The following is a 23,939-nucleotide window of genomic DNA, read 5'->3' as shown; positions in this document are numbered from 1 at the left end:
TTGTTGTTTTTTCTACTGTTTTGTTTTATTGCTTATTTATAATACTTGTTTTATTTTTATTTTTCATTTTTTATTTTTTAGCTTGTCTTCCGCTGCGGGACTAATAAAGGATTATGTTATGTTATGTTATGTTATCTTATCTTATCTTATCTTATCTTATCTTATCTTATCTTATCTTATCTTATCTTATAAACCAGCTAACTCAGACCGGTAACCATTAATGGGTGTTTGTCTCCCTCTAGCGGACAATAAGAGCAATGCACCCATGAGAGGAGGGGCGTGTCGTCGTGATCGCGCAATTTGTACGTGCGCGTTCACGCCTGAATGCCGTGCCCCTGTGCGTCAGCTGTCAAGCCATAAACACGCACAGCGCAGCGGCGTCTCTACGTGAGGCTTCTCTGGACAACGAATGAATCTGAAAAGTATGAAGACTGCAGAGAGTAAACCGAGCCAGCGAGCAGGACAGAGCCGGTGTTAGTGAAGAGGAGGGACAGAGAGGAAGACAGGGTTCCGGTTCTATAAGCTTCATTAGCTTAGCCTAGCCTAGCCTAGCTTAGCGAGCTAACACGCTGATGCAGCCGCGGCTGAGGAGATGAGGTGAATTGTACCGCTGAGCAGGATGACATCCGGCGGAGGGATATCCTGAGGGTCTGGTGGGTTTGCTCAGGTGAGGTTGGTTAGTTATGAGCAGGTTCAACAGCACAACCTCCTCTCTGAGCTCCTCTCTGAGCCCGGACGGCACCAACACCAACAACAACAAGCAGTGGGCTGTGAGCGGAGATGTGTTCCCGTGCTGCCTGGAGGTGAGCCCCATGGACGACGCGCTGCAGGCCGGGCTGCTGCTGGACCTCAGCTCCCCGACGGTGTTCCTCCACGGCGGCTCCCTGGAGTACAGCGACACGGACGGCATCAGCAGCACCGCCTGCTCCTCCTCCGCCGGGCCGCTGTTCGAGAGGAGGAAGAGGTCCCGCTCCAACAGCTCCAGGCACCGCTTCAACGAGGTGGTGACGGAGCTGGGCCCGGAGGAGGTGAGGTGGTTCTACAAGGAGGACAAGAAGACGTGGAAAGCCTTTCTGGGGCACGACTCGCTGAATATAGAGCGAATGTTTCGGAAGTATTGTGAGCTGAACCCGGGTGGGGAGGCCTCCAGGCTCGGCTGTGGAGGAGAGGAAGACTGCGGGCTGAACGGGGTGGTGCAGGTGGAGACCAGGTCCTTGGACGCATCCACAGCGTCCTCGGAGGAGAGGGACCCAGAGGGCATCGAACTCAACGTGGAGCCCGTGTGTGTCCGGGGAGGGCTGTACGAGGTGGACGTGAAGGAGAGGGAGTGTAACCCTGTCTACTGGAAGCGTGAGTATGATGGGGAGCAAGGGAAACACAGTCTGTGAAATCCTGTTTTTGCTTCACTGAGTGCATTCCCCACAGTCATTACTGTGTCATTACATTACATTACATTCCCGGGCTGGACAACCTTCTGTGTGGAGTTTGCATGTTCTCCCTGTGTCAGCGTGGGTTCTCTCCGGGTTCTCCGGCTTCCTCCCACAGTCCAAAGACTTGAAGACTCTAAATTGCCCGTAGGTGTGGATGTGAGTGTGAGTGGTTGTTTGTCTATATGTCAGCCCTGTGACAGACTGGAGACCTGTCCAGGTGAACCCCGTCCAGGTGAACCCTGCCTTTGCCCATTGACAGCTGGGATCGGCTCCAGCACCCCCGCGACCCTTAACTGGATAAGCAGGTTACAGAAGATGGATGGATGGATGGACATTACATTACAGTCATTTAGCAGACGCTTTTCTCCAAAGCGACTTACAGTCAGTAGTATGTTACATATCATTCACCCATTCACACACTGATGACAGGCTACCATCAAGGTGCCACCATCAGACTCTAACTAACATTCATCATCCAGTCCACACCGATGGCCTTCAGGAGCAACTTGGGGTTAAGTGTCTTGCCCAAGGACACATCGACTGCCGAAGCCGGGTATCGAACCACCGACCCTCTGATTGGAGAACTACTCCTTACTCTCCACTACGCCACAGCCTACACCTCATATATACTTCATATTCTGCAGTATAATGGCCCACAGCCTCTCACAGGTCCTACAGAGACTCACTGTCAGCAACATTCATCCCTGCTCCTGTAAAAGACACTAACTAGCATTCCATTATCCATTCAGTTTAGTTACTGCCTGACTGACATCCTGCATTGTTTTGGCAGTTTCTTTCACTGGCTAAGTAATTGCTTCTTCTTGTCTTTTGTGGAGCATCCAAACAACACAGGAAGTCAAGTATGTCGGACTCAGCTGATCCGTGCTAACTAATTCATGAATATTTTCAGGAAAAGGCCGGGGGAACAAGCGAAGGGGCGGTCCACTGTTAGAGCCTCTGCAAACCTAACCCCGATGAAAGGGTTCATGGGTTGCTGGTTCTTTTTGAAGGTTAATGCCAAGTGACATTTAGAGAAGCAGTTAGTTTCCTCAATGTTCCTGCTGTGGATGTAAGTTATTTGGCAGTCGGCTCGGACATTGCTGTGCCTTTTACGCCTGGCCTTTTACTCCCGATAACACAATGTCACGTTAACATTTAAGACCCTGTTGCACTACATTTGAGAAGGAAAACTAAGGCAAGAGGATAATATTTAAAAAGTAATCAAAAGCAGATCAGTTAAGAAGAGAGAGGCACGTTTGTGTGATGGGAGCCGTGGAGAAGAAAAGGATGTTGACATACTGTAATCCAAGAAGTACAACAGCCATAAAAACACAATGGACTAAGGTGTTGGAAGGTGGAAACACTTTATGTTTTGACAAGGTGAAAAGGTCACTTATAACTTCATGAGAACTCGAAACGTAATGTTCTGTGAAGCGTACAGGCTTATCTTTTCTGACCAAACAAGAACCACCTTAACAAATGAGAGAATAGTTTCTACTCTTATCAGTCTGTCTTTCTTGTGCGTCTATCTTAGCAATGTCTCATGGGCCTCTTCGTCTGTAGATAAGAGTATGCTCATGTGCTTTCATACTTTTCTCTCACGCAGATATTTTCTTGTAATTCCTTTAGCCTTTTTTTTTCCAAAGTCTAAATTCAGAACTGCGTGTACAATCTTATTCACCACCAGAGAAATCAGTTAATAACGCTGCTCGCTGTAATCAAAACTGTCCTCGCTCCAGAAGCCACTGAGATTTGCCCCCACTGGATTTGCCAGACTTGTTGAGTTAAGTGTCATCCAAAACACATCCTGAAAGGCAAAGTGATGCACTCGGTTACTAAAAAAGAGACTAAAGCATTTTAAATCCAGCATTGTTCACACAAATGTTTACAAGCTTGCAGTCTTCCTCTTCCCTGCCTCTGTTGGCACATTGCTGCATGTCTTTGCATGTTACCACCACCTTTTAGATTAGTGGTATAGTGTGAATCATTTGGCAGGGGTATGCACGGCCTCACCTGCACCCACACTCTCACACAAAACAATGCCATGAAGAGCAAAACAAAATGTAAAATGTCTTAATCTAGATAAATGTTCCACCGCAGACTACAAAGGCTCCTGGCCCCAGACGGCTGCCTCCATAATGTCCATCTATACAGTTAAGTCATTCTATTGTATCTAAATCCATGCTATTCTTTTTTTTTTTTTTTTTTTTTTTACTGTCTTACAGAACAAGACCACATTCCAGTCATGAGGGGCCAGTGGTTTGTCGACGGCACCTGGCTCCCGCTGGAGGAAGAGGAAAGCGACCTCATCGAGCACGATCACCTGAACCATTTCCGCGGGCAACAAATGCAGGACACCTTCGACTCGGACCTGGTGGTCAGGACCGTCGACAGCAAAGACGGTGAGAGAGAACGGGAAGGGGAAGAGTAGAAGAATAAGGATAAGGTTGTGTGCTTACAGGAATGTGACAGACGCTCCTAAATCTAGAAAGGTCTTTTAAACAACACGGCTCTGAAGCGTCCATTCTGGGAAGTCTGAATAAATAAATGCAGCTGATAACTTCATCATAACTTATTTGAGATTGAATGTTGTGATAGAGTCAGTGTGTTATTCGAGGCCGAAACACATTATTGCTCACTCACCAGTATTTTACTGCTGCATTCACTGACCCTGCAGTATTTTTCTAATATCTACGCGCGCAGGCAGTAGAAAAAATAACGTCTATATAGTCTGTGTTAGGGCAGTGACTAGATGAAATTATACACTCATAGGCTTTATTACTATTAAATCCCATTACAAGTAAAGTCATCAGTTTCACAATAAAACCAACAGAAAAGCATTGTGAGTTTGTAAATAGTGAATTATGTGACCGCCCCGCCTGCTGTAGTATTGATTTTTCAAAGTTGAGAGAATTGAATGGAGCAGGTGCTTCCATTCACGTGAGTGTAGGTTTTGTCGTGTCATCTTCCCGACGCAAAGCAGGTGCAGCTCGCACACTAAGGGGCGTCTCTCTGGCTCGGGGGGGGGACTCAGCGGGCTTTAGCTGTGAGAGGCAATAAGAAAGAGGCTCTTTGATTCAGCACTCTCCTTAAGGCAGCCAGATCTACAGGACCTTCACTGGGGATGAATGTGTGGGTGTGTGAACGTGGCAGTTAAACAGAGAGAAGCAGAGATAAAAAAGAATCGGCTACTGTTAAGAGGGTGTGAGAAAAATGTTTAGTCTGCATCATTACAGCCGAGCAAATATGTGTGAGAGACAGCAAACAATCATAAAGATAGTCTGGAACATTTATGCAATGCAATGTTAACCATCAAATTACCTTTTAGTTCCTTTTAACCTTGATTGATAAGATTTTAATAATAACTGCATAATGACCCTGAACTGTTTAAATTGCCATCAGTCGCATAAAGCCTCTGTAAGTTTCTTTCTTCGCTTGCCTTGTTTTAGCTCTCTGCACTGTAACTGACATGTCAGTGAACTGTCACTCCCCCCCCATACTAAATAAATAAATTAGGTCTTATAAATATAGACATCCACAGAGCAGAAGAAAGTCACTGCAGTAGGTCGGTCAGCCTGGCTTGCACCGTCAATTTCCATGTGATGTACTCGTAGCTACTGACACTTGTCTGAACTAAATCACAGAAGTTTTGAATCAAAGCTTGAAGGTCACCCCCGTGGTCGACAAGCTTTCGTGTACATGTACACATGACATGAGTAGACCTCTACGTGGAAGCAGGCTTATAGACTGTCACAGAGGACAGGGGGCTCAGCCTCATAGTCAGATTATCTGCAAACAACGAGGGTGACATATGTTGGAAAGCAACATACATTGATTGCGTGACATTGAGTGGCCCCTCCATTGCACAACAAACAGATCATATGACCATAGCTTCTCTACTGGGTGAGCTACTGCTAGAATGACTCGTACCTTTTTATAATTCTACTCGCCATTTCATGAAGTGAGAAATAAACACGTACCCCCAACTAAATATATGTCATTAAAACCTAATGCCTGCTGCATTTTTACACATTCTCATGGTTTCCTTTAATGCATGGAACTCTAAACAGTGAGCATCTGTTTGAAACCCTCCTGCTGCCTTTGTTGGCAGATTGTTTTCCACTCCTATATTTAGCAGAGTGTGAAAGCGGAGTGAGTGCTGCATCCTGGTCACCTTGTTTTGGTCGTTATCACAGGGAGCCTTTACAGTAGAGTATTTCATCTTGGAGCTAATAATCTGATGCACTTGGAGCCATAAGCGGGCTACCTTGAGCTGCATTAGAAATTGATAAATGGACCATAAAGCCAGTGAGCTGTACTCTGACAGCACTGCAGTACATACATTTCCCCCGACTATCTCCTCCCTCCCTATCTCTACTCTCTACTCCCCTCCTTCTCTTTTATGTCTGAGTAGCTAGCGGAGACTAAAGGTTAGGAAAGCAGGAGACAATACGGTAGGCATACCAGCATGCAATGCAGGCATAACATCATAATGTGGGCAGGACTACTAGGAACAAAACGCACATGAATGTCCTGTTCGTCTTCACGGTACAAATGTGCTTTTCTGCCTTTTTGTTAATGAATCGTAAAGGAGGAAGGCAATTTTGATTGTTTATTTTGTAATTTACAGAGTAAAATAAGAAAGAAAAAACATCGACTAGAAGTGAATCCCTTCTATTCACTTTAAGCTTCTCCAGTGTGTGTTAATGGGTACGGAGCAGTCGGCCCATGGTGGAAACTATAGGGTGTGTCCCAGTCTGTCTGCCTCTCAGACGTCAGAGGAAAAATAAATCCAGCAGGGTCATCTGTCAGCATAATACTTGTGGTATGTTTGAGGTAGGCAGGGCCCACACATTTGTTTGTGTACAGTACATATTCAGCTGCATATTTATTTAACCATTACACGAGGCTGGGAACACACGGCATGGTTCATAACAGACATTTGCTTAAAAGAACAATTGATTATCTACAAACCAGCCCTCCAGCTCTTGATATTTTAGAAATGCTTTGTCTATTGATTTATTAATAGTCGGACGCCAGCTAGATTTGGTCGTCACTTGTTCTTAAGATATCAAATATGTTTGAAATCATAATGTGGCAGCAGTCTTTTACCTTTTTAATCATTATATGATTGTCTAAAAATGCCCTCAGGTGACTAAAAAGTCATGTAGTGTTATCTTAACCCCAAAGCTGAGCATTCACTACAAACTACCACACCAATGGATTGTTCCTCATGACATCCATATGAGGATTCTGAGCGTAGTAGATATTCCACTCATTAGGGAATACCTATTTATATTGATGGATCCATCAGTGCTGTAATGCCCAAATGGACTTTACTGATAGCTCTTACAGCAAACAAACTTCCTGTGCACTCAGCAGCTCTCTCTTCCTCCTCCTCCTCAGCCTTTCACCTCTGCTGAGGGAGACACTGCTGACATTTGCAAGTCAGATGTCTGTGTTATCACGCAATGAAGGATTTAGTGGAGTCTTGTTGACTTTGCCGATTTGATTAACAAATGCAGAGAAGGTCTTTTCAAATGTCAGACATCCATTTACAACCGATTCAGTGGTTAAATGAACATATGGCTGCTGTAAGTTTGATTTGAACTGGTATGAAGTGATTCAAGGGGCAACCATTTGGAGATACAATACAACAAATATTTACCAATATTGTAAGTGTTGCTATGTGAGTTATTAAGATCAGAGCACAAAAACTTGTTTGGCTACTTTAAAATAGTTTTTGAACAGCACAATAGAATTTAGATTTGGTTTCCATCAAACCATAAACTCTTGTCAGTGTAGCATTTCCACTACTGACAAAGAACATTATTTTAAATACTTAACCATTTTAACTACTCTTACACGTAGCCTATTTTTTGAACTCCAGTTACGGGAACCATAAAGCACAATTGCAATAACTGGTGCATCAGTTGTGTTTTTATATTCCTATAGTAATCTTCAATACATTTCCAAAGAAAATAACAATCAACATCTTTACTTATCCTTCTCTAAAAATGCTACAGTTCACCCATTGTTTCCTCTACAGAACATATTGTATTCAACCACACTGCATGTCGTGTTTCTCATCTGTCGAGCTCCAAGTAAGAGTAATATTTTACTCTTCCAGATCTATTTGAATGTTGGCTGTCAGTATGTTCCTTTCAATGTGAGTGAATTCAACATAATTTCCTAAATGTTTATTATTATCTAGTATCCTATGTGTCAACCCAAATGAAAACATAAGAACTACTACATGCTGTCAGGAACATCTAAGGTTTTGTGTTTTTAGTTATTTGTGTTTCAATTCTATAAAAAAGCATTTGTGGTCGCTGAGCAACTTAAATATTCAATATAGTAGTTTTTAATTGTTTCCTCCTTATTTACTATGTGGAAAAAAACCAAAAACCTCCACCTACTATATATGTATTTATTGTTTTAACAAACAAAAAAGTTTTCCGATGATGATGCCTTTTATTCAGAAGAGTTTCAGTGTATTTACACATTCACAAAAATCTTGACACGTTGATCTACACAGTAATGAGAATAGATTTCTGTAATGAGTGTAAAGCAGATGCTACCATAGTCATCTATGTCAAGCAGCGCTGCATTTTGGGCTACCCCAGAGTATTACCAAGACAATTTTTGAGTGTCTGACCAGTTACTGTCAGTTACTGTCAGTTACCACAGCAGGCTTCAGTGTCCAGATCCTTAAAGTGGTAACCTGAGAGCAGCGCTACTTGATAGATTAACCTTCTTAAGAGTGATGACAGCGGTAGCCTGTGTGACTGACGCCAGGTTAATAGCCATTACTCACTCTCTCTTGGTTGTTAGTTCTCTCCCACCTGCCCCCTTTCTACCTCCCCTTTCTGTTCAAATGGAGTGGATATCAGACGAGTGCTAAAACTACATGTCACAAGCGCAAGCGCTGCCAAGGTACTGTAAAATACCAAGTTCTTTTTTTTTTTTTTTGTTATACCTCTTGCTGTTTTAGATCTGCTAGCTTGTGTGCTCTCTCCTAGTCCATCCTAGATCCTTATGGAACTATATTTTCCTTTCTGTTGTGGTTCAGACCTGTTTAAACGTCTATCTAGAACTAGACCTAGGCTCAGTTAGAAACTGTTGTATAAAAATGGATTTAGGCTGCTCTCTCAGTTCTCCATCGCAGCCTTAACTGGGCCTAGTTGCTAGAGCTTCTCCCTTTTGTGCTGTGACCCAGAGTTTGGTGCTACTGCTGTTGGTGCTTTTTGAGGAAACTGTTCTATCTGTCTCTCCTCTCCTTGCTGGGATAGTGAGTAGGCAACACGGTTCACTCAACTACTAAGGCAACACCCTTTTAAACCTGTGACATAAATAAGCTGGTCCTCAAAAAGTCACCCTTCTTTACCCCTTTTTATCTCTCCAGCCCCGTCTCCCACTTTCTCATTGCTTTTTCTTTTTTTCCTCATCCCTTCTGGCAGTTTGACTGCCATTAATGAACCACCACTAGCTCTTGCTCTAAGAGCAGCGAACAAAGCTCTCTGTTGAGAGCCAAACACAAGTGATGAGCTGGACAGTGGAGCCATTGTTGCCCTTTACTATAGCCCCCTTACATGTTGTGTGGAGTCGCCCTTTTAGAAGTCCATTGCTGTCCTAGTTCTGGGTTTATTGACCCTCGTCAGAAATTCTGAGCAGAGAGGGCTCGGGGTCTGTGTACTCTTCTCATTGTTAATCCAAGCAACCATTGACATCAACAGAGGCCTGTGATTTTTCTGCATTACACACCGCCTGGGTTGAGCGTGTAACATTACTGCTAGTAGTAAACTTTTCACTAACATTACATTAAGATTACACTAACATTCTGTCTTTTCCATTACTACAAGAGGTGTGGAAACCTTCTGAGGAGAATGTAGCTGATATGTTTGTCATTCAATAGCCAGATAACGTTGTAACTGGTAGTTTGCCACACATCATTGGGCAAATGTCCCATAGCACATTGTAGATGTGATTGGTTAGAGGAGCTCTTCCATTTTATTTCTTTCACCCCTCCTCTCCCAGCTCTGTGCTTCCTGTATACTTCCCAAACTCTCCCTCACGCAATTTCCTTGTTTCTCTTTTTCTGTAAAGCCCAGTTCCTCCACAGTCGCTGTCACATTCTCTGCCTTTCATCCCTTACTTTTTAACCCTATTCCTCATCCGGTGTGTCCCTCTGTAATTCGCCAGCAGTGTTACTCTCTCAGTAAACTCCACGACCTTTCTTGTTTGAGCGCCAGTTCCTCTGTAAATTCTGATCCCCTGCCTTTCCCTCACCTTCACAATGCATTTCATTGTAAAACAGGAAGTGTCCGTAAACAGCCCCTAAGCATCACTCCATCTTGCTGGCTACATTGACACCTATAAATCCCATCAGACTAATATTATATATTGATAAAGCCAGCTAACTGGAGAACTTCACCATACACAAGTCTATATTCTAGTTGGACTAAAACCTCCTGTTTTACAGCTATGAATAAAGCTCAACAGTCTGTAGTGGTTAAACCTACCCTTGTACAATAACAATGTGTTGGTCTCATGGCAACTGCAACATTTCCCTTTTTCCTTCACCCTTGCTTGTGATACCATGAGGTAGATAAGGAGTTAGTTGGCCACTCTAAACTGTTTGAGATATAGTCAAACCAGATGGTGAAAGGCTCTCTTCTCAGAAGAGCTGATTGTTCCCCTTCGCTGCTTCTGTCATAGCTTGGTTAAGTGATTTTTCTGTGTGGTGGTAGAGGTTAAGCATATGTTTGCTTTGCTGTTGAGCGGTTTCATTTGAGGATCTGCAAAGATAAATGGAAACGTGTGGCAGAGGAAACTGTATCTCCCATCTCAGGTTCCTCAGGACTTGAGCTTTATTGTTTTATGTGGTTAGAAAAAAACAATGTCCTTCCTTTTTTGTTATTCCAAATTTAACTAATGCCCTTTACTTCCACACTTCAGTTCCTTATAGCAAATTCTTCTTCCAGGCCCTGCTTGTTCTTCTCCTTATAGAGGCAGCCATTCCTTTTCACATTGCCCTCAGAGTGAACATCTAAGGTGCAATAAGTGCTTGGCCTCACATTACCCACCAGTCATGCTTTACCAATGAAGAAATCAGCCTGGCAGGCTACAGAGGCCCGGCTTAACTTCACCATGTGACACACAAACACATGGCTCTGGTTATATGTCTTGATTTATTAATTTACATGGGAAGGGGAAATAGCAACATCTACATTTTTGAAATAGTTGACAATTGTCTTATTTACTCCTTCCTTGTATTTAATATATACACTATGGAACGTCTGATCAACGTCCATATATTAAAGGATGAATTAGAAGATATAACACCTATGGAAAGGTCTGACACATGACACAAGTGATTCATGTTTCCACTCTTCTATGAAAGGTACGAGAAAGTATTCAGTAAGCCCTCTATAGGTTTTCAGTGTGATTCTGGAAGCATCGTTGCAATACAACGCTAATATTTATTTTAGTTGGATTTCCTTTTACGATGTATGTGGGGACTATGTTGTTAAACGTTTGGTATAAAAGTAATCTGGGGGCTTTTTTTTATTCCTCCAAGTACTTCACCCTGTCTTTTAAGGGTTTTAATCCCCAGATTGGTTCAGAGCCGCACAAAGAGCCATGACTGTGCACTGGGCTGACGCCAAAGTCTTCAACCAATTTCATCCAGAGGAACTTGACTGCACAGGTCATTTAAAGGACATGCTGCAGAGATAGAAATAACTCTCTCTAGTCCACCACTTTCATTTATCGCTATTCTGTAGCAAGCGGTGTCTCCTCCCGAGCCGTACCTCTGCTCTTACTTGCCCTAGCCACTGCATTTCAGTTTGAGGCAAAAACATGTTGAGAAATTGAACTGAAGGTGAAATTAATTTCTATATCTTCACATAAAATATCTTCAGTCTGATGACGCACGAGCAGGACAGACAAGCAAGAGCTGAAATATGCAATCATGGTGTATGATTGTTTGATGTGTTTTTCTTTCCGACTGCAGATCAATGCCCCGGACTGCATTTGATTGAGCCGTGAATAGAGTGTTTCTAGACTTTTGCTTTTTCGTACTGGTTAAGATGGTCACAACTTGGTGTAGTTCTTACAATGTCTTCTTTACTGTCTCTCCCTCTGTTTCTCTTGAAATTTGTAATCACATCCCTTGGTTTCGGTGATCCGTCTCCCTGATTTTTTTTTTTTCCTTCTCTTTGCCCAATTTCCAACACCATCTACCAATGTTCTCCACTCTTTCATTTCTGTTCATTCATTCACTCATTTGTCACTGCCCCTCCCCACAGCCATCCACAGTCTGAAGCTGAGTCGGACCCATGTGGATTGGCACAGCGTGGATGAAGTATACCTCTACAGCGATGCCACCACTTCAAAAATTGCACGGACCGTCACCGCGAAGCTGGGCTTCTCCAAAGGTCTGTAATGCACACGTTGTTTTTATCTTTCCTCATAATAAGGTGCAGAAATGGGTCTTATCAAACTGTATGTGTGTGTTTGTACTTTATCAGTGCTGAGTTAATTTTTAACCCACCAAACAATTAACGGCTTAAATAATTTGCTAAAACTGTTTTACTATCAGTACTAGTGACTCAATTACTGTTTATAGTACTGCAACTACAAAAAACATGGATGATGAAAGGGTCTACAGCCATGCTGGCAGTGAGGCTGTATTTACATGGAGCGATGCTTTGTGACCAATGCCAATATCAGCATGCCAACATGCTCCCAATGATGCATCTGTTCAGCTTAGTTTCCTCTGTGCGCATGCTAACAGTTGCTAACTAGCAGTACAGCTTAGGTGGATGGAAATGTCAATAGTTAAGCAGGGGTTTGTTCATAAACCATAATTTTGATGTTTAAATTAAACTATATTGACTATCAGAGGATCACCAAAGTTTGAACAAATCATCCTGATGGCTCTGTACCAAATATCATAACTATCCGTTCAATAGTTGCTGAGATATTTCATGCTGAACCAAAGTGGTGCACCAGCTGACAGCAGACCAGCATTGCCATCCATAGAGTTAGCATGGCTAAAACATTAACTGCTTTACTGGTTTACAAGGACTTCACCTATTCCTACTTTTCTGCCCATCTAATGCACACATGCTATACTTATAGCAGCATTACCAGTGTGTTGCCATTTTCTATTACTCAACAGTTGTTTTAAACATGGCTGTGGACAGTTCAGGGTCTTAACTGGATAAGCCCAGAAAATCACCCAGTGTCCATCTGCTATCCTCAGGCAGTTGGCAGCTGTAGTTTGACCCCACGCTCGATGTTTGATCTCTGTGGATGACTCTAAGCTGATCTACAGTCCCCCAGCTCGACGGTGCATTTTCATCTCCTGCTCGCAGATAGTAGGAGGAGGGGTTGTCACTGGTTATGTCAACCTCCTCTGACACACAAATGCTCAGTGAGGGAAATCTCCTTAGTGCTATCTAGACGGCAGCACATGACTGGACTAGACTATAGATTCTAAATAAGGACACACACTCAACCCTCTAGACACGTTACAAGTGCTGGCACACATTTTGGGCCACAGTCACAGCAGGCCTTTTGTCTCACCTACTGGCCTCTATAGATTTAGAGCAGCACGTTACTCAAACACCGTCACTAAGATATTTATAGTCCTCTGGTGATTGAACATAGTGGTGATGTGTGTTTTTTGTTTTTTTTGCAAAACAGCACAAAAAATGCTGTACAAAATGTAAAAATGCTTTTCTTTTCTTACTGTACAAAAATCACAGGCTAAATACAATAAGTAATAGTCCGACCCTGTTCTCCGTCCTCTTCCAGCCTCCAGCAGTGGAACGCGGCTCCATCGGGGTTTTGTTGAGGAAGCCTCACCTGAGGACAGGCCGCCTCAGACTACACACATCGTCTTTGTGGTTCATGGTATCGGACAGAAGATGGACCAAGGACGCATCATTAAAAACACTGGAATGTGAGTTATTAAAAACATAATTTGATTTAGGATTTGCTCGTATGCATGTTGTTTTATGTCACTTTTCTTTTTCACTTTTGTTCCATTAGACTGTAAAGCGGCTAAATTTAATCCAGTGTTAAGAAAAAATATTCCTCTAATGGTGAGGTGTTTGAAATGCCTGACATTTTAGTTTGTTTGAGGTTCTTTTTCTGTTCTTTCCCAGACACAGTCTGTCTCACACTTCTCATTCTGTTTTCCTGTGGCTTTTCCAAAGAAAGCTCACTTCTTCTTTCTTTTTACTTTGTATATCTATTTGTTACGACAAAAGCGCGATGATATCATGTTCTTTTAAATGATTATAAATTGTGCTAAAGCATTTTGTGTGTGTTCTCCGGCCTCCCGGTTTAAGCTTATATTACATGTTGTGTTTTCATTAACTAATGAGGGGTTTCAGATAGCGTTGTGATTCCAGAGAACTTTACAGCTCCATTGACAAATATTAAACTTGTGTATTTGCGGAATGTACAATTATAGTTTTCACAGACTACTCATCCACTGTTGACGTACATTTCATTAATCACTGCCCATGAATAATTACACTTTCCACACTCTGGGGACAATTGCGGGGTGAAAGAAATGTACGAAAAAATTTGCCTGACGCGGGTCCAGGCTTAATATTACAGAGTCCCTGCACGTCTCCTTAGAACCGCTATTGAATGTCTCATACTCTCACACCTCTGCTTTGTTCATTCAAGGCCACTCAGGGTGGAAGTTATTTCAAGCATTTCTTTTGATAACATTGCACCTGCAGCTTTTGTATTTTGTCCGTCCCCCCCTCTCTCTCCATGAGTCGCACCCTCTTTGTACTTTGCATTTAGTCAGGCAAGTACGAATATGCATACAACACAACATAGTGAAATATTATATAGAGAACATAATACCCTTTTAGATCCTAATATCAGGCAGGAAGTTAAATTAATTGTATATATCAAACAACTGGCACTCATGCTATCTCGGTGTTAAAACATATTTAATTAACCAGTTATACCAACATCAAGAATCCGTATGGCAAGCTTTACTTCCATGTAAATAGATTTGCATTTATGTAGTGACTTCATAGTTTTCGACCACTCATTTTACACTACATGTCAACATTCACCCATTCTCACACACACACACACACACACACACACACACACACACACACACACACACACACACACACACACACACACACACACACACACACACACACACACACACACACACACACACGCATTCATACACTGATGGCTTGATACTGCAAGCTGATCATTTAACCAGCCTTGCCAAATTCTTTCTATTTTTCCCAGGCGTATCATTTTAAACGGGGAACTCAATGTCAATAGTAGATATTTGTGTAAAGGCCACACTGGGGAAGTTATAATGACTTCTGCCTAAAGAGACCTGATACAGCAAATTATGGCTATTCTCCTTTTTAAGAGTGAAAATCATCGCTGCAATCATCATCAGTGTCTAGGCAGTCGATCAGCTTTGAATTGTTACATAAGCTAGGCACAGTCCTTTTCTTTTTTCGTGTCTAAGTTTGATGTAAAGTGTAAAGAAATGACCCCGACCCTCAATGGCACCACTGCACCGGCCCCTGGACCACGAGCATTACAGGCAGCGGTGCAGAAGGTGCGGTCCAGAGCCTTGTGTGTCTCTGTGTCACTGAGTTAGCGTCGGGCCTCTGGCTGCAGCTTAGGCCGGCTAAGCAGGTAAAGTAGACCAAGTCAAGCTGCAGAGCACTTTAAGCCTCACTCCCAGCTCCCTGTGGATTACAGCATACACGCTTTCTTCAGCCAAGAGGAAAGATCAACTTGGCATGTCTAGCCAGTTGCTTATTTTTATTTTATTTTAACCTAAATTAATGTCAGCTCTGTGCTTGTCCGAGTGTCATAAGCAGCATTGAAAAGAAATGGTGGGGGGTTTTAGGGTACTACTATGCTTTAAAACAAAAGTAGAGGCTCCTTTTTTAGCTAATCTTAGTATGTCAAAGCTCAATGCTCAATTAATACCAACCTAAGAGCATAACGGGAAGCATGTGGGAGCAGCACAGAAAGCCTTGTAATGCAGCACTCAGCCCACTTGAATATTTACACACAGGCCTGCAGATAGTCTTGTCTTGCATTAGTTGCTCCATTCACAGAGCAGTTGCCTTTTAAAGCCTCCATTTACCCATGTAAACACCCTACCTCACCTCTCTCTCTCTCTCTCTCTCTCTCTCTCTCTCTCTCTCTCTCTCTCTCTCTCTCTCTCTCTCTCTCTCTCTTTGTGTATTTAGAGTTTCCTTTGAGCTTATGCTGCGCCATATAAGACTAATAGCAAGGCAGCTATTATTATAATGGGCGTCATTCTTTTCTTACTGGCATTCATTACATTCTGTGAGAGAACGAGTGCAAACACAGACTCCCTAGTCAGTTTGTAGCAGGGCTACTGATGTGAGTCATCCATTCAGAACACTATAATACACTGCTGCCCAGCCAATGTGATGATGACATTCATTGTTTCTGAATCAAGCACTTTGCTGCATTTTGTATCTTTTCTTTAATGTTTTGGTACATATACCCAAACCCACTCTTAAGTAATAAGGGTGTCATTGTGCAATGTTATCCTCATTCACTGTATGGTTTTCTTTGTAATGTGTCTATTCAGGCTGAGGGAGGGGGTGAGGAAGATGGAGGAGAAGCACTTTTCGGAGCACAACGACGAGCATGTTGAGTTCTTGCCTGTCGAGTGGCGCTCCAAACTTGCACTGGATGGAGGTCAGTCGGCGTGTGTGTCTTTGAGACTGTACACACATGTATGCATGTGTTTATTGACTCGTGTGGTTTGTACTTTAATTGTGAGCAGTATAAATGTGTTTTTGTTAACTCTGTATATGTTGGATTCTTCTGTCTTTCCTATCCTAAAGAAAAAGTTGTGAAGCATGAGTCATCCCTTCATAGAACTTAGTATCTTTTATGTATATTTAACTATTCTTTTCTACTCTATGTAATACACTGACTATGGATAAGGACCTCACACAACCCCACTTCAAATGATTAAAACTATCCCCTTAATACCTCTCTGGCAAAGTCAATCAAAATGGAACATTATTATCTTCATAAAATGTGGATTTTATTGTTGTGCTGTTTATATTGTTTTGCAATAGATTTTTATAGGCATGGCTCATAAAGTGGTCACTGAGTGTTTGAATTCAGACACCATCGTGTGGCTTTTTGTTTTCATAGATACGGTGGACTCAATAACTCCAGACAAGGTGAGAGGACTGAGAGATCTACTCAACAGCAGTGCCATGGACATCATGTACTACAACAGCCCCCTTTACCGGGATGAGGTGAGGTTCACACACATTAAAAAAACAAAACAGAAATTAGACTTCTCTGTGAACCACTATGTCTTCTTAAACTTCTTCACCCCCCCGTCCTTCCAGATTACCAAGGGCCTAACACAGGAGCTCAACAGACTGTACACACTTTTCTGTTCCCGGAACCCTGAGTACGAAGAGAGGGGAGGCAAAGTGTCAATAGTGTCCCACTCCCTCGGCTGCGTCATCACCTACGACATCATGACGGGATGGGATCCTGTGCGCTTCTGTCAGCAGGAGCATCACGCCGTGGAAGAGGGGCTGGACCTGCGATGGATGTCCTATGAGGAGAAGCACGTTTTAGAGCAGCTACAGCTCACGAGGGAGAGGTAAAGCTTGCTATTGTGGTTCTTCAGTTAGTCCTAGCTTTGCCTCCGCTTGGCATGTATAGCTGTAAGGAACCTCAAGAGATATTGGGGGTGAATGTGGTCAAGATCTCAGGGAGGCTTGAGATACAACTTTTAAAATAAAATGCATGTTTTAAAGCTTCTTTTTTTTTTTAGGTGTAGTGAACATGAGTTCTCTCAAAACAATATCAAACCTAGCATTTGTCTTTTTTTATCTGATCAGCAGCATACATAATACTTTGTGCATCACATGCTCCATTTTCAGGTGGCAAATTGTGATTCCTGCTTGTTTTTGTGAGGCAGCAGGGTATTGTGATACCTCATGATCAAATGGAAGGGAAGAAGCTTTTAATATATCTCCTCTGCACCACCCATCGCCTTGTGTTTGTAATATCGTTTAGTGTGCGCACCATTACTTTAGTGAAACGAGGCCGCTGGGAAAATAGTTGTTGATCTACGTGGTACTGAGACTGTTTTTGTAGCTGATGGGAGAAAATCAGCACGTCTAGGAAGCTTGAAGATATACTAATGCATGCATGGATATTTAGAAAGAGAGACGTTTCAGAAAATGTTATTATGTATTTTTCTAGTTTATGAGCACCGTGTCCCTTTCTGCTTCTAACAGGTTACAAGAGTTGGAAAGTCAACTCCTCACACTGGAAGCCTCCAAACCTCCAGCACGGCCAGCCCTCAAATTTAAAGTAAGATGCTCAATTATTTGAACATACAGTATGTGTGCTTTAATAATATGATATTACTCTTAATGGATAAGTTAATGTGCTTTTAGTTGCATGAATATTTGCATGGAAAGTCTTAACAACTCAGATCAACAACACTCCACATAATGCCATGACTTATGTTTTGGCTTCCTCATGTGTTGTAACAATTTGTGGTGCTGTTAAATGCTAATGTTATTTTTATGTGTCCGTTATTATGAGAAAACAAAATATAGATGATTACTGTTCACAGCATTAAACAAATGCTTTCTATGTCAATACCCAAGATTCGCTTTAGGACATTTATGTCATCTTTTGTCTCACAGGTGGAAAACTTCTTCTGCATGGGTTCTCCTCTGGCCGTGTTCTTAGCTCTGAGAGGGATCCGTCCTGGTACCAGCTGCCACCAGGACCACATCCTGCCCACCTCCATCTGCAGCAGGCTCTTCAATGTCTTCCATCCCACGGACCCTGTGGTCAGTCTCCCTTGATTTCCTGATACCATACAGATGCTCTCTCTAACTCAGGCCTGTGACACCAATATTTTCTTAATTATTTTTTCTTCAGCTCAGCCCACACACATTAAGGGATATATAGGATATGATTTTTTTTTTGTTGTTGTAGGAATTTGCTGTTTATACTGAACTAGCAATATTTCGATACACTCGGCCAATGGAAACCAGACCTTTTGCAACTCACTCAGCCGGATTTTGAAATTGAAAATTTGCACACAGTTTGAAAAAGTGAAGACATTTATCTGTACTGTAAGCTAACTGAAGTTTCATTGTTCTGTTCAGGCCTACAGACTGGAGCCCCTCATCCTCAAACATTACAGCAATGTTGCACCTGTTCAGATTCACTGGTAAGAGCTCACATCTTCATATTCCTTGTACGTACACAGAATGTTTTCAGAGTATGTATGTTTTTAATGTTTTGGGGGTTTATTTTCTTTATCAGGTGTAGCGCCATTACCCCCGCACCTTACGATGAGCTCCGGCCCACCTATCTGACCCCAGTCAAAGACCCGACATCTGACACTGAGAGCATCCCCAGCCCGAGCACTTCTCCTGTACTCGCCCGGAGGCACTATGGAGAGTCCATCACCAACCTGGGCAAGGCCAGCATAATGGGTAAGACACTACCATCACTTTTCAAATTCTGTTCCAAATATGGCTCTAGTGGATAAAAATGACTAGATCGATCTTTTTACACTACCTCATGACTCATAACTGTTTTACGTTTGTGAACAATAAGATGAATACTATATGTCAGTCCAGAAGAGTTGTAAAATTGTTGAATAAGCCAATAATAAAACCATTTTTAACCATTTTAAAATAGTGAGGATAGACTCCTTTGATGAAAAGTGTCTGGGGTTGAAAATAAAGGAGTGGATAATCTCTTTTAATACATACAATGGCATAGAGAAATAAGATGAGTTCTGACAGCAATGGGAAGCCCAGAGACAGAGCTGAGCAAATTCAATTTCACCCTGGAGATGGTCCTTATTCCACAGGTAAAAATCCATTCTCTCCTGTGAGGTTCAATATTTGAGGTAATGTGAGATGCTCACTAACTACATCAACAGTGCCACCATGTGGAGGGATAGAGAATTTACTTATAGACTTTGCTTCCCCTATACTTTGAAATATATCGAATTAAGAAATAGAATACAAACAAAGAAAAGCCTCACTACCATTCTTTTTGTCTTGCTCTGAAACTTCATCCCACCCAGCATAATTCTTTTTGTGTCTCTCCTTCCACCTCACCCATTATAGGAGCGGCTAGCATAGGGAAGGGCATCGGAGGCATCCTCTTCTCACGTTTCTCCCGCTCCAACAGCCAGCCCTCGGTCTCTTTAGGACTGGAGGGAGTGGCGACCGCTGAGGAAGAGGAGCAGAAGCGGACAGAAAGCCAGTCGGCATACGGCCTCTCCACCTTGATTCGGCCCACCTCACCCATCACTGACACATCATGTTAGTACACTTAACCTGTCCCAGCAGTAAACAATCATTGTGAACGTCTCACATTTGTTGGTGGGTTGGTAAAGGTTGCATAATCAGTAATAACTTCTCTATTTCTGTCTTGCAGTGGAGCTGGAGCGGCGGGTCGACTTTGAGCTCCGGGAGGGTCTGGTGGAGAGTCGCTATTGGTCAGCTGTGACCTCACACACGGGTTACTGGTGCTCGCATGACATAGCACTCTTCCTGTTGACCTTCATATACAAGCAGAAGACGACAACCTCTGACACAGCAGAAGATACTACGGAGCCAGACTGAAGCAGCACATTCGTCACACTTGAATGGTGTCTTATAACCCTGAAGGGGGTATGTTAACTTCTTGACAAGACACAAAAATAAACCTCATTCATTTATTTTCATGCACACAAACTGCTTGAATACAAGAATGATATTTTTTTCCTTATATCTCCCTGTGATCCAGCGCTTTTAAAACGCGGGAATCGTTACTGACAGACTGACTCAATTCCAAGATGTGCATTTTTTTCTCTTTTTTTTTTTTTTGTGTAGTTTGTACACAGTTGCGCACCCTAAGGGTGACAATGTTGGACTAGGAACCCCTAAGGAGGTGCCACCCATTTGCCAGTATGACCACAAGTTACACATAAACATGGAATAAGGGTTCTAATAAGTTCAAGCCAGAGGAAGAGAGTTCTAACTTCACCCCCAAATCTTCAACCTTAAACTGCTGGGGCCTGTTGCTAAGTGTCCATACAACTCCTGTTAATCATTGCTTAGATTCAGCCTCCCCCCAGCAGACTCCCTCTGGAGCCTTGTGACACACATGGCTGACCCTCGGTCACTGAGGCTTCGAGTTCTGCGTCTGTTACTTTTACTAGGAGAGAGGAAAATAATTGTCAAAATATTGTAATTCCATCTTCAAAATAAACCTTTTAACACTATGATCTCAAAATGTAAATGCTAACAAGCAATTGCAATGCCTTTTCAAAATGATCCAAATAATTTCACAAAAAGGTAGGGCATCATCCCTTTAATAATGTTTTTGAAGTTGTTTTTCTTTCTCTGATTTTTTTGTGTTTGCCTCTTTTTTAACATTGTCTGACTCTTTAAATAGATTTGCACCAAATATAACATGAACAAAGCGCCACTTTTATATACTTCACAGTTAAACAGTAGTACCAGGCACAAAATGTCTCTTACTAATACAACTGTTACAGCTTCACAGCCTACAGGACATATTTAGTTCACATTTGATATTTGCTTTACATACAGAGGTTTACAACCACACAAGGCTTGCATCATAACGTGTATATCTTCGCTCTAAAATAAGTGCCGAACATGACGAATGATTTTCGTACACCCAATTTCTTTTTAAACATTGATGTCATTTACAAGACTAGAGGTCTCACACAAAAGAATCACAGTCATTCAAACTACTCCTACCATGTTAAGCATAAGGTATGGAGAGGATTTCTGTGCTATATCTTTATATTGATATCCAGATGAGATCAGTGGTACTAGATGTATTTTTTCTTAAAAAAATAAATATTTTTTCAAGTAATTTTCAGGCTCTTGTGGATATAAACTGGGATCTCATCTCTTGGAAAATGGGATTCAAACTTGTGGCCAAATAACATATGTGTCTCTAGCTTATTAGCTTATTGGCATTAGTAATTATAAGGCATACTTTGTGAAAAAAAGTAATTGATCTAGGGTAAAAATAGCGTCTTTATTGTTTTGGATCTCTTTTGCCTTTTCTTGTGACCAATTTTCACTTGCCTCATTTAAGCAATGTACATGTCAGTTTGTCTTTTTTATTTTTGTTAAAGAAGTGTTTCTTTAGTCTTAAAAAACTAGACATCAGACTGTGTGTTTTTGCCTAAATGACACTACTTGCAAATTAACTCCAAAAGAAAAAGTAAATGTGGGGAAAAAACAAAAAATTCTGTTTTCTAAAAATGACTTTCGCTGCTCATCATGACTCTTGCCTTATATTTGTCGGAGCCGTAATGAAAAAAAAACAAAAAAACACTCCTGTAATGATGGATCGCAGAAGTTAGACCGCCTACTCAATTTGCATGGTGTTATATTAATAGTAAATGGATGCTCGAACACGACGACATTGCAGAGAGTGCCAACACACATCTAAGAAACTGCTTTGTTCTTTATTGAGTAGAAATCCACTCTTGATTGTTTATGGACTTCTAATGAAATCATTTATACGACCTTTCCAATGGATGAAGAAATGGAATTGCCCCTTTTAGATTGGAATTAGTCACATGTGACAGACTTGATTAATGTCAGTGTCAATTTTTTCTTTGTGTCCTACTTGTTATAATATCGTAGTTATGAAAGTGCTTATTTTTTTAATTTGCTTTGGTTTAAGCTGCTGCTTAACTGTTCCACACAATCAAGGGCTGTCGATGACTGGTTTACCACTGAATGGAATCAATTTCTTGGTATTTAATGTCTGTGTTTTTTTTATGCAAAAGACACCAGGCTGCCTCTCAGATGAGCGGATAGGTCACAATAAGGGAGAGTGAAATGAAAGTGTTTCTTTCGTTGATCTGGCGGATCTTGCCCATTCTTATGTAGAAAACAGCCCATTACTGATGTTCATTTTATTTTTGCCGTGCATGTGTTACATTGCAGCAGTAGATGCAGAATGCAATTCTAAAATGTAACTTGGACGGTAGGCTTGCAGTTTGCCTTTGAGACCTTAGACGTGTAATGCAAAACACAAATACATTTCCATTGTTCCCTCTGTATCTTTAAGTCACACTGTGTGGGTTCAGACACAGCAAATACGTAATGCAAGACTGTGGACAGACCATAATAACGATGACAACGTTCCTGTGTTTGTGTTTCTAAAATGTATGTTGACTTTGCACATTTTTCATTCTAGCAATTCTTGATTCAAGCACAGATTTTAAATTGTCTTCTCTCTGCTTGCAAAAAAAAAAACTAAACTGGAGAGCATTTAACAAAAAACTTTTGTCAAGACCCATCATACTTTTGACTGAATGAGCATTTAATGCACAGCATTCTTGAATGATTTAAAAAAATATTTTTCTTGTTAAAAGGCATTGCAAGCATCAGGGAAATGTCTGCTGTGACATGTTTTGTCAATCTCTCACTGCTGTTGACACCAGTTTGAAGCCATTATTGAGTAAAAAAAATGAAGTCACAGATGTGTTGTCAGACTTTTTAATGTTCAGTGGTAAATAAAGAAGGGCCTGCAGCCATATGTAATAAGTCACTGGGTGAGAAAGAGGGGAAAAAAGCATTGAAATTCATGGCGGGTGTTTTGAATGAAATGTGATTAACTGTCAGTTACCACTGTTCACTCTAACTATGAATGAAGGTCCAGAGAGTGTTTGTTTTTGTCCGTCCTTTAGAGCTGTGCAATAACCCATGCCTGTTATGGATTCTAACTGCCATCCAAAGCACTGTATTTATTTTCCTTTTATTAAAGCATTTCCTTTTTGGATACTATACTTCTTCCTAGTCTGTCACATCCCACTGATTTAAAAAAAAAAAAAAAAAAGATTGAATTTGAACACTGTTTATGCCGTCGCGTAGGAGGTTGAGATCACCAGAGGACAATTGTCTCATTGCTCATTTCCAGACTGTTTTCGGCGGAACAATAGAGCTGTTTGTTCGTCTGAAACTCAGATCAGATTCTTTCCAATGCATCCCACTTCTTCTTCTTCTCTCCCCCCCGGTGTGAATAACAAAGCTGACTTATGGATCATGAATAGGCTACATTGTAATCCGCAAGCAGTCATGGCTTCCACATGAGTTGCTAGTGCTTTAATGCAGTTTAGCAACATCTGCAAAGGCAAGGCTCACAGATGGGACCGTTTAGAAGAGGGGTGATTCTCATAAATAATGCATTTGGCCCTGCTGTTCTGTGTTTGTCCAGAAGAGGTCAGTCATCAATAGGTAATGCTGGAACAAAGACCCCCATTGACCATCTGTTGTCCAGAGCCCTTTTTCCATTTCCTATTTCCTTAAATATTTAAGCTATTTTGACAATAGTTAATGCTCTCATTTATGACTTAATGAAAAAGGTTTTAGGTTTGGGAAATAAAATGTCATATATGCA

At 41.7% G+C, this 23,939-nt stretch overlaps 1 protein-coding gene across 2 annotated transcripts; it reads left to right on the top strand.

Annotated features, from left to right (window-relative positions):
* The first annotated feature begins 395 nt into the window (after positions 1-395).
* ddhd1a (DDHD domain containing 1a) lies at positions 396-23,334 on the top strand. Of its 2 annotated transcripts, XM_054614072.1 has the most exons (14): positions 396-1,350; positions 3,656-3,832; positions 8,265-8,366; positions 11,741-11,869; positions 13,254-13,401; positions 16,078-16,187; positions 16,656-16,762; positions 16,859-17,121; positions 17,765-17,840; positions 18,182-18,331; positions 18,653-18,717; positions 18,813-18,985; positions 19,631-19,828; positions 19,944-23,334. In XM_054614072.1, the coding sequence occupies exons 1-14, from the start codon at positions 684-686 to the stop codon at positions 20,129-20,131; spliced, it is 2,553 nt and encodes an 850-aa protein (XP_054470047.1). In that variant the 5' UTR covers positions 396-683; the 3' UTR covers positions 20,132-23,334. The 2 variants fall into 2 exon arrangements, with proteins under 2 accessions (XP_054470047.1, XP_054470048.1); XM_054614073.1 differs by lacking the exon at positions 8,265-8,366 and having other exon boundaries at positions 19,944-23,333.
* The last annotated feature ends 605 nt before the right edge of the window (positions 23,335-23,939 follow it).

Source organism: Anoplopoma fimbria, chromosome 15 (assembly GCF_027596085.1).
Source record: "Anoplopoma fimbria isolate UVic2021 breed Golden Eagle Sablefish chromosome 15, Afim_UVic_2022, whole genome shotgun sequence".
NCBI lineage: Eukaryota > Metazoa > Chordata > Actinopteri > Perciformes > Anoplopomatidae > Anoplopoma > Anoplopoma fimbria.
The sequence above is the reverse complement of the archived record's forward strand: the minus strand, read 5'-3'. Positions and strand labels throughout refer to the sequence as shown.

Coding starts and splice junctions, on each gene's coding strand:
- ddhd1a (XM_054614072.1), top strand. CDS start 684: ATGAGCAGGTTCAACAGCACAACCTCCTCTCTGAGCTCCTCTCTGAGC. Junction 17,841..18,181: donor GGCCAGCCCTCAAATTTAAA/GTAAGATGCTCA, acceptor TTTGTCTCACAG/GTGGAAAACTTCTTCTGCAT. Junction 18,332..18,652: donor TCCATCCCACGGACCCTGTG/GTCAGTCTCCCT, acceptor TGTTCTGTTCAG/GCCTACAGACTGGAGCCCCT.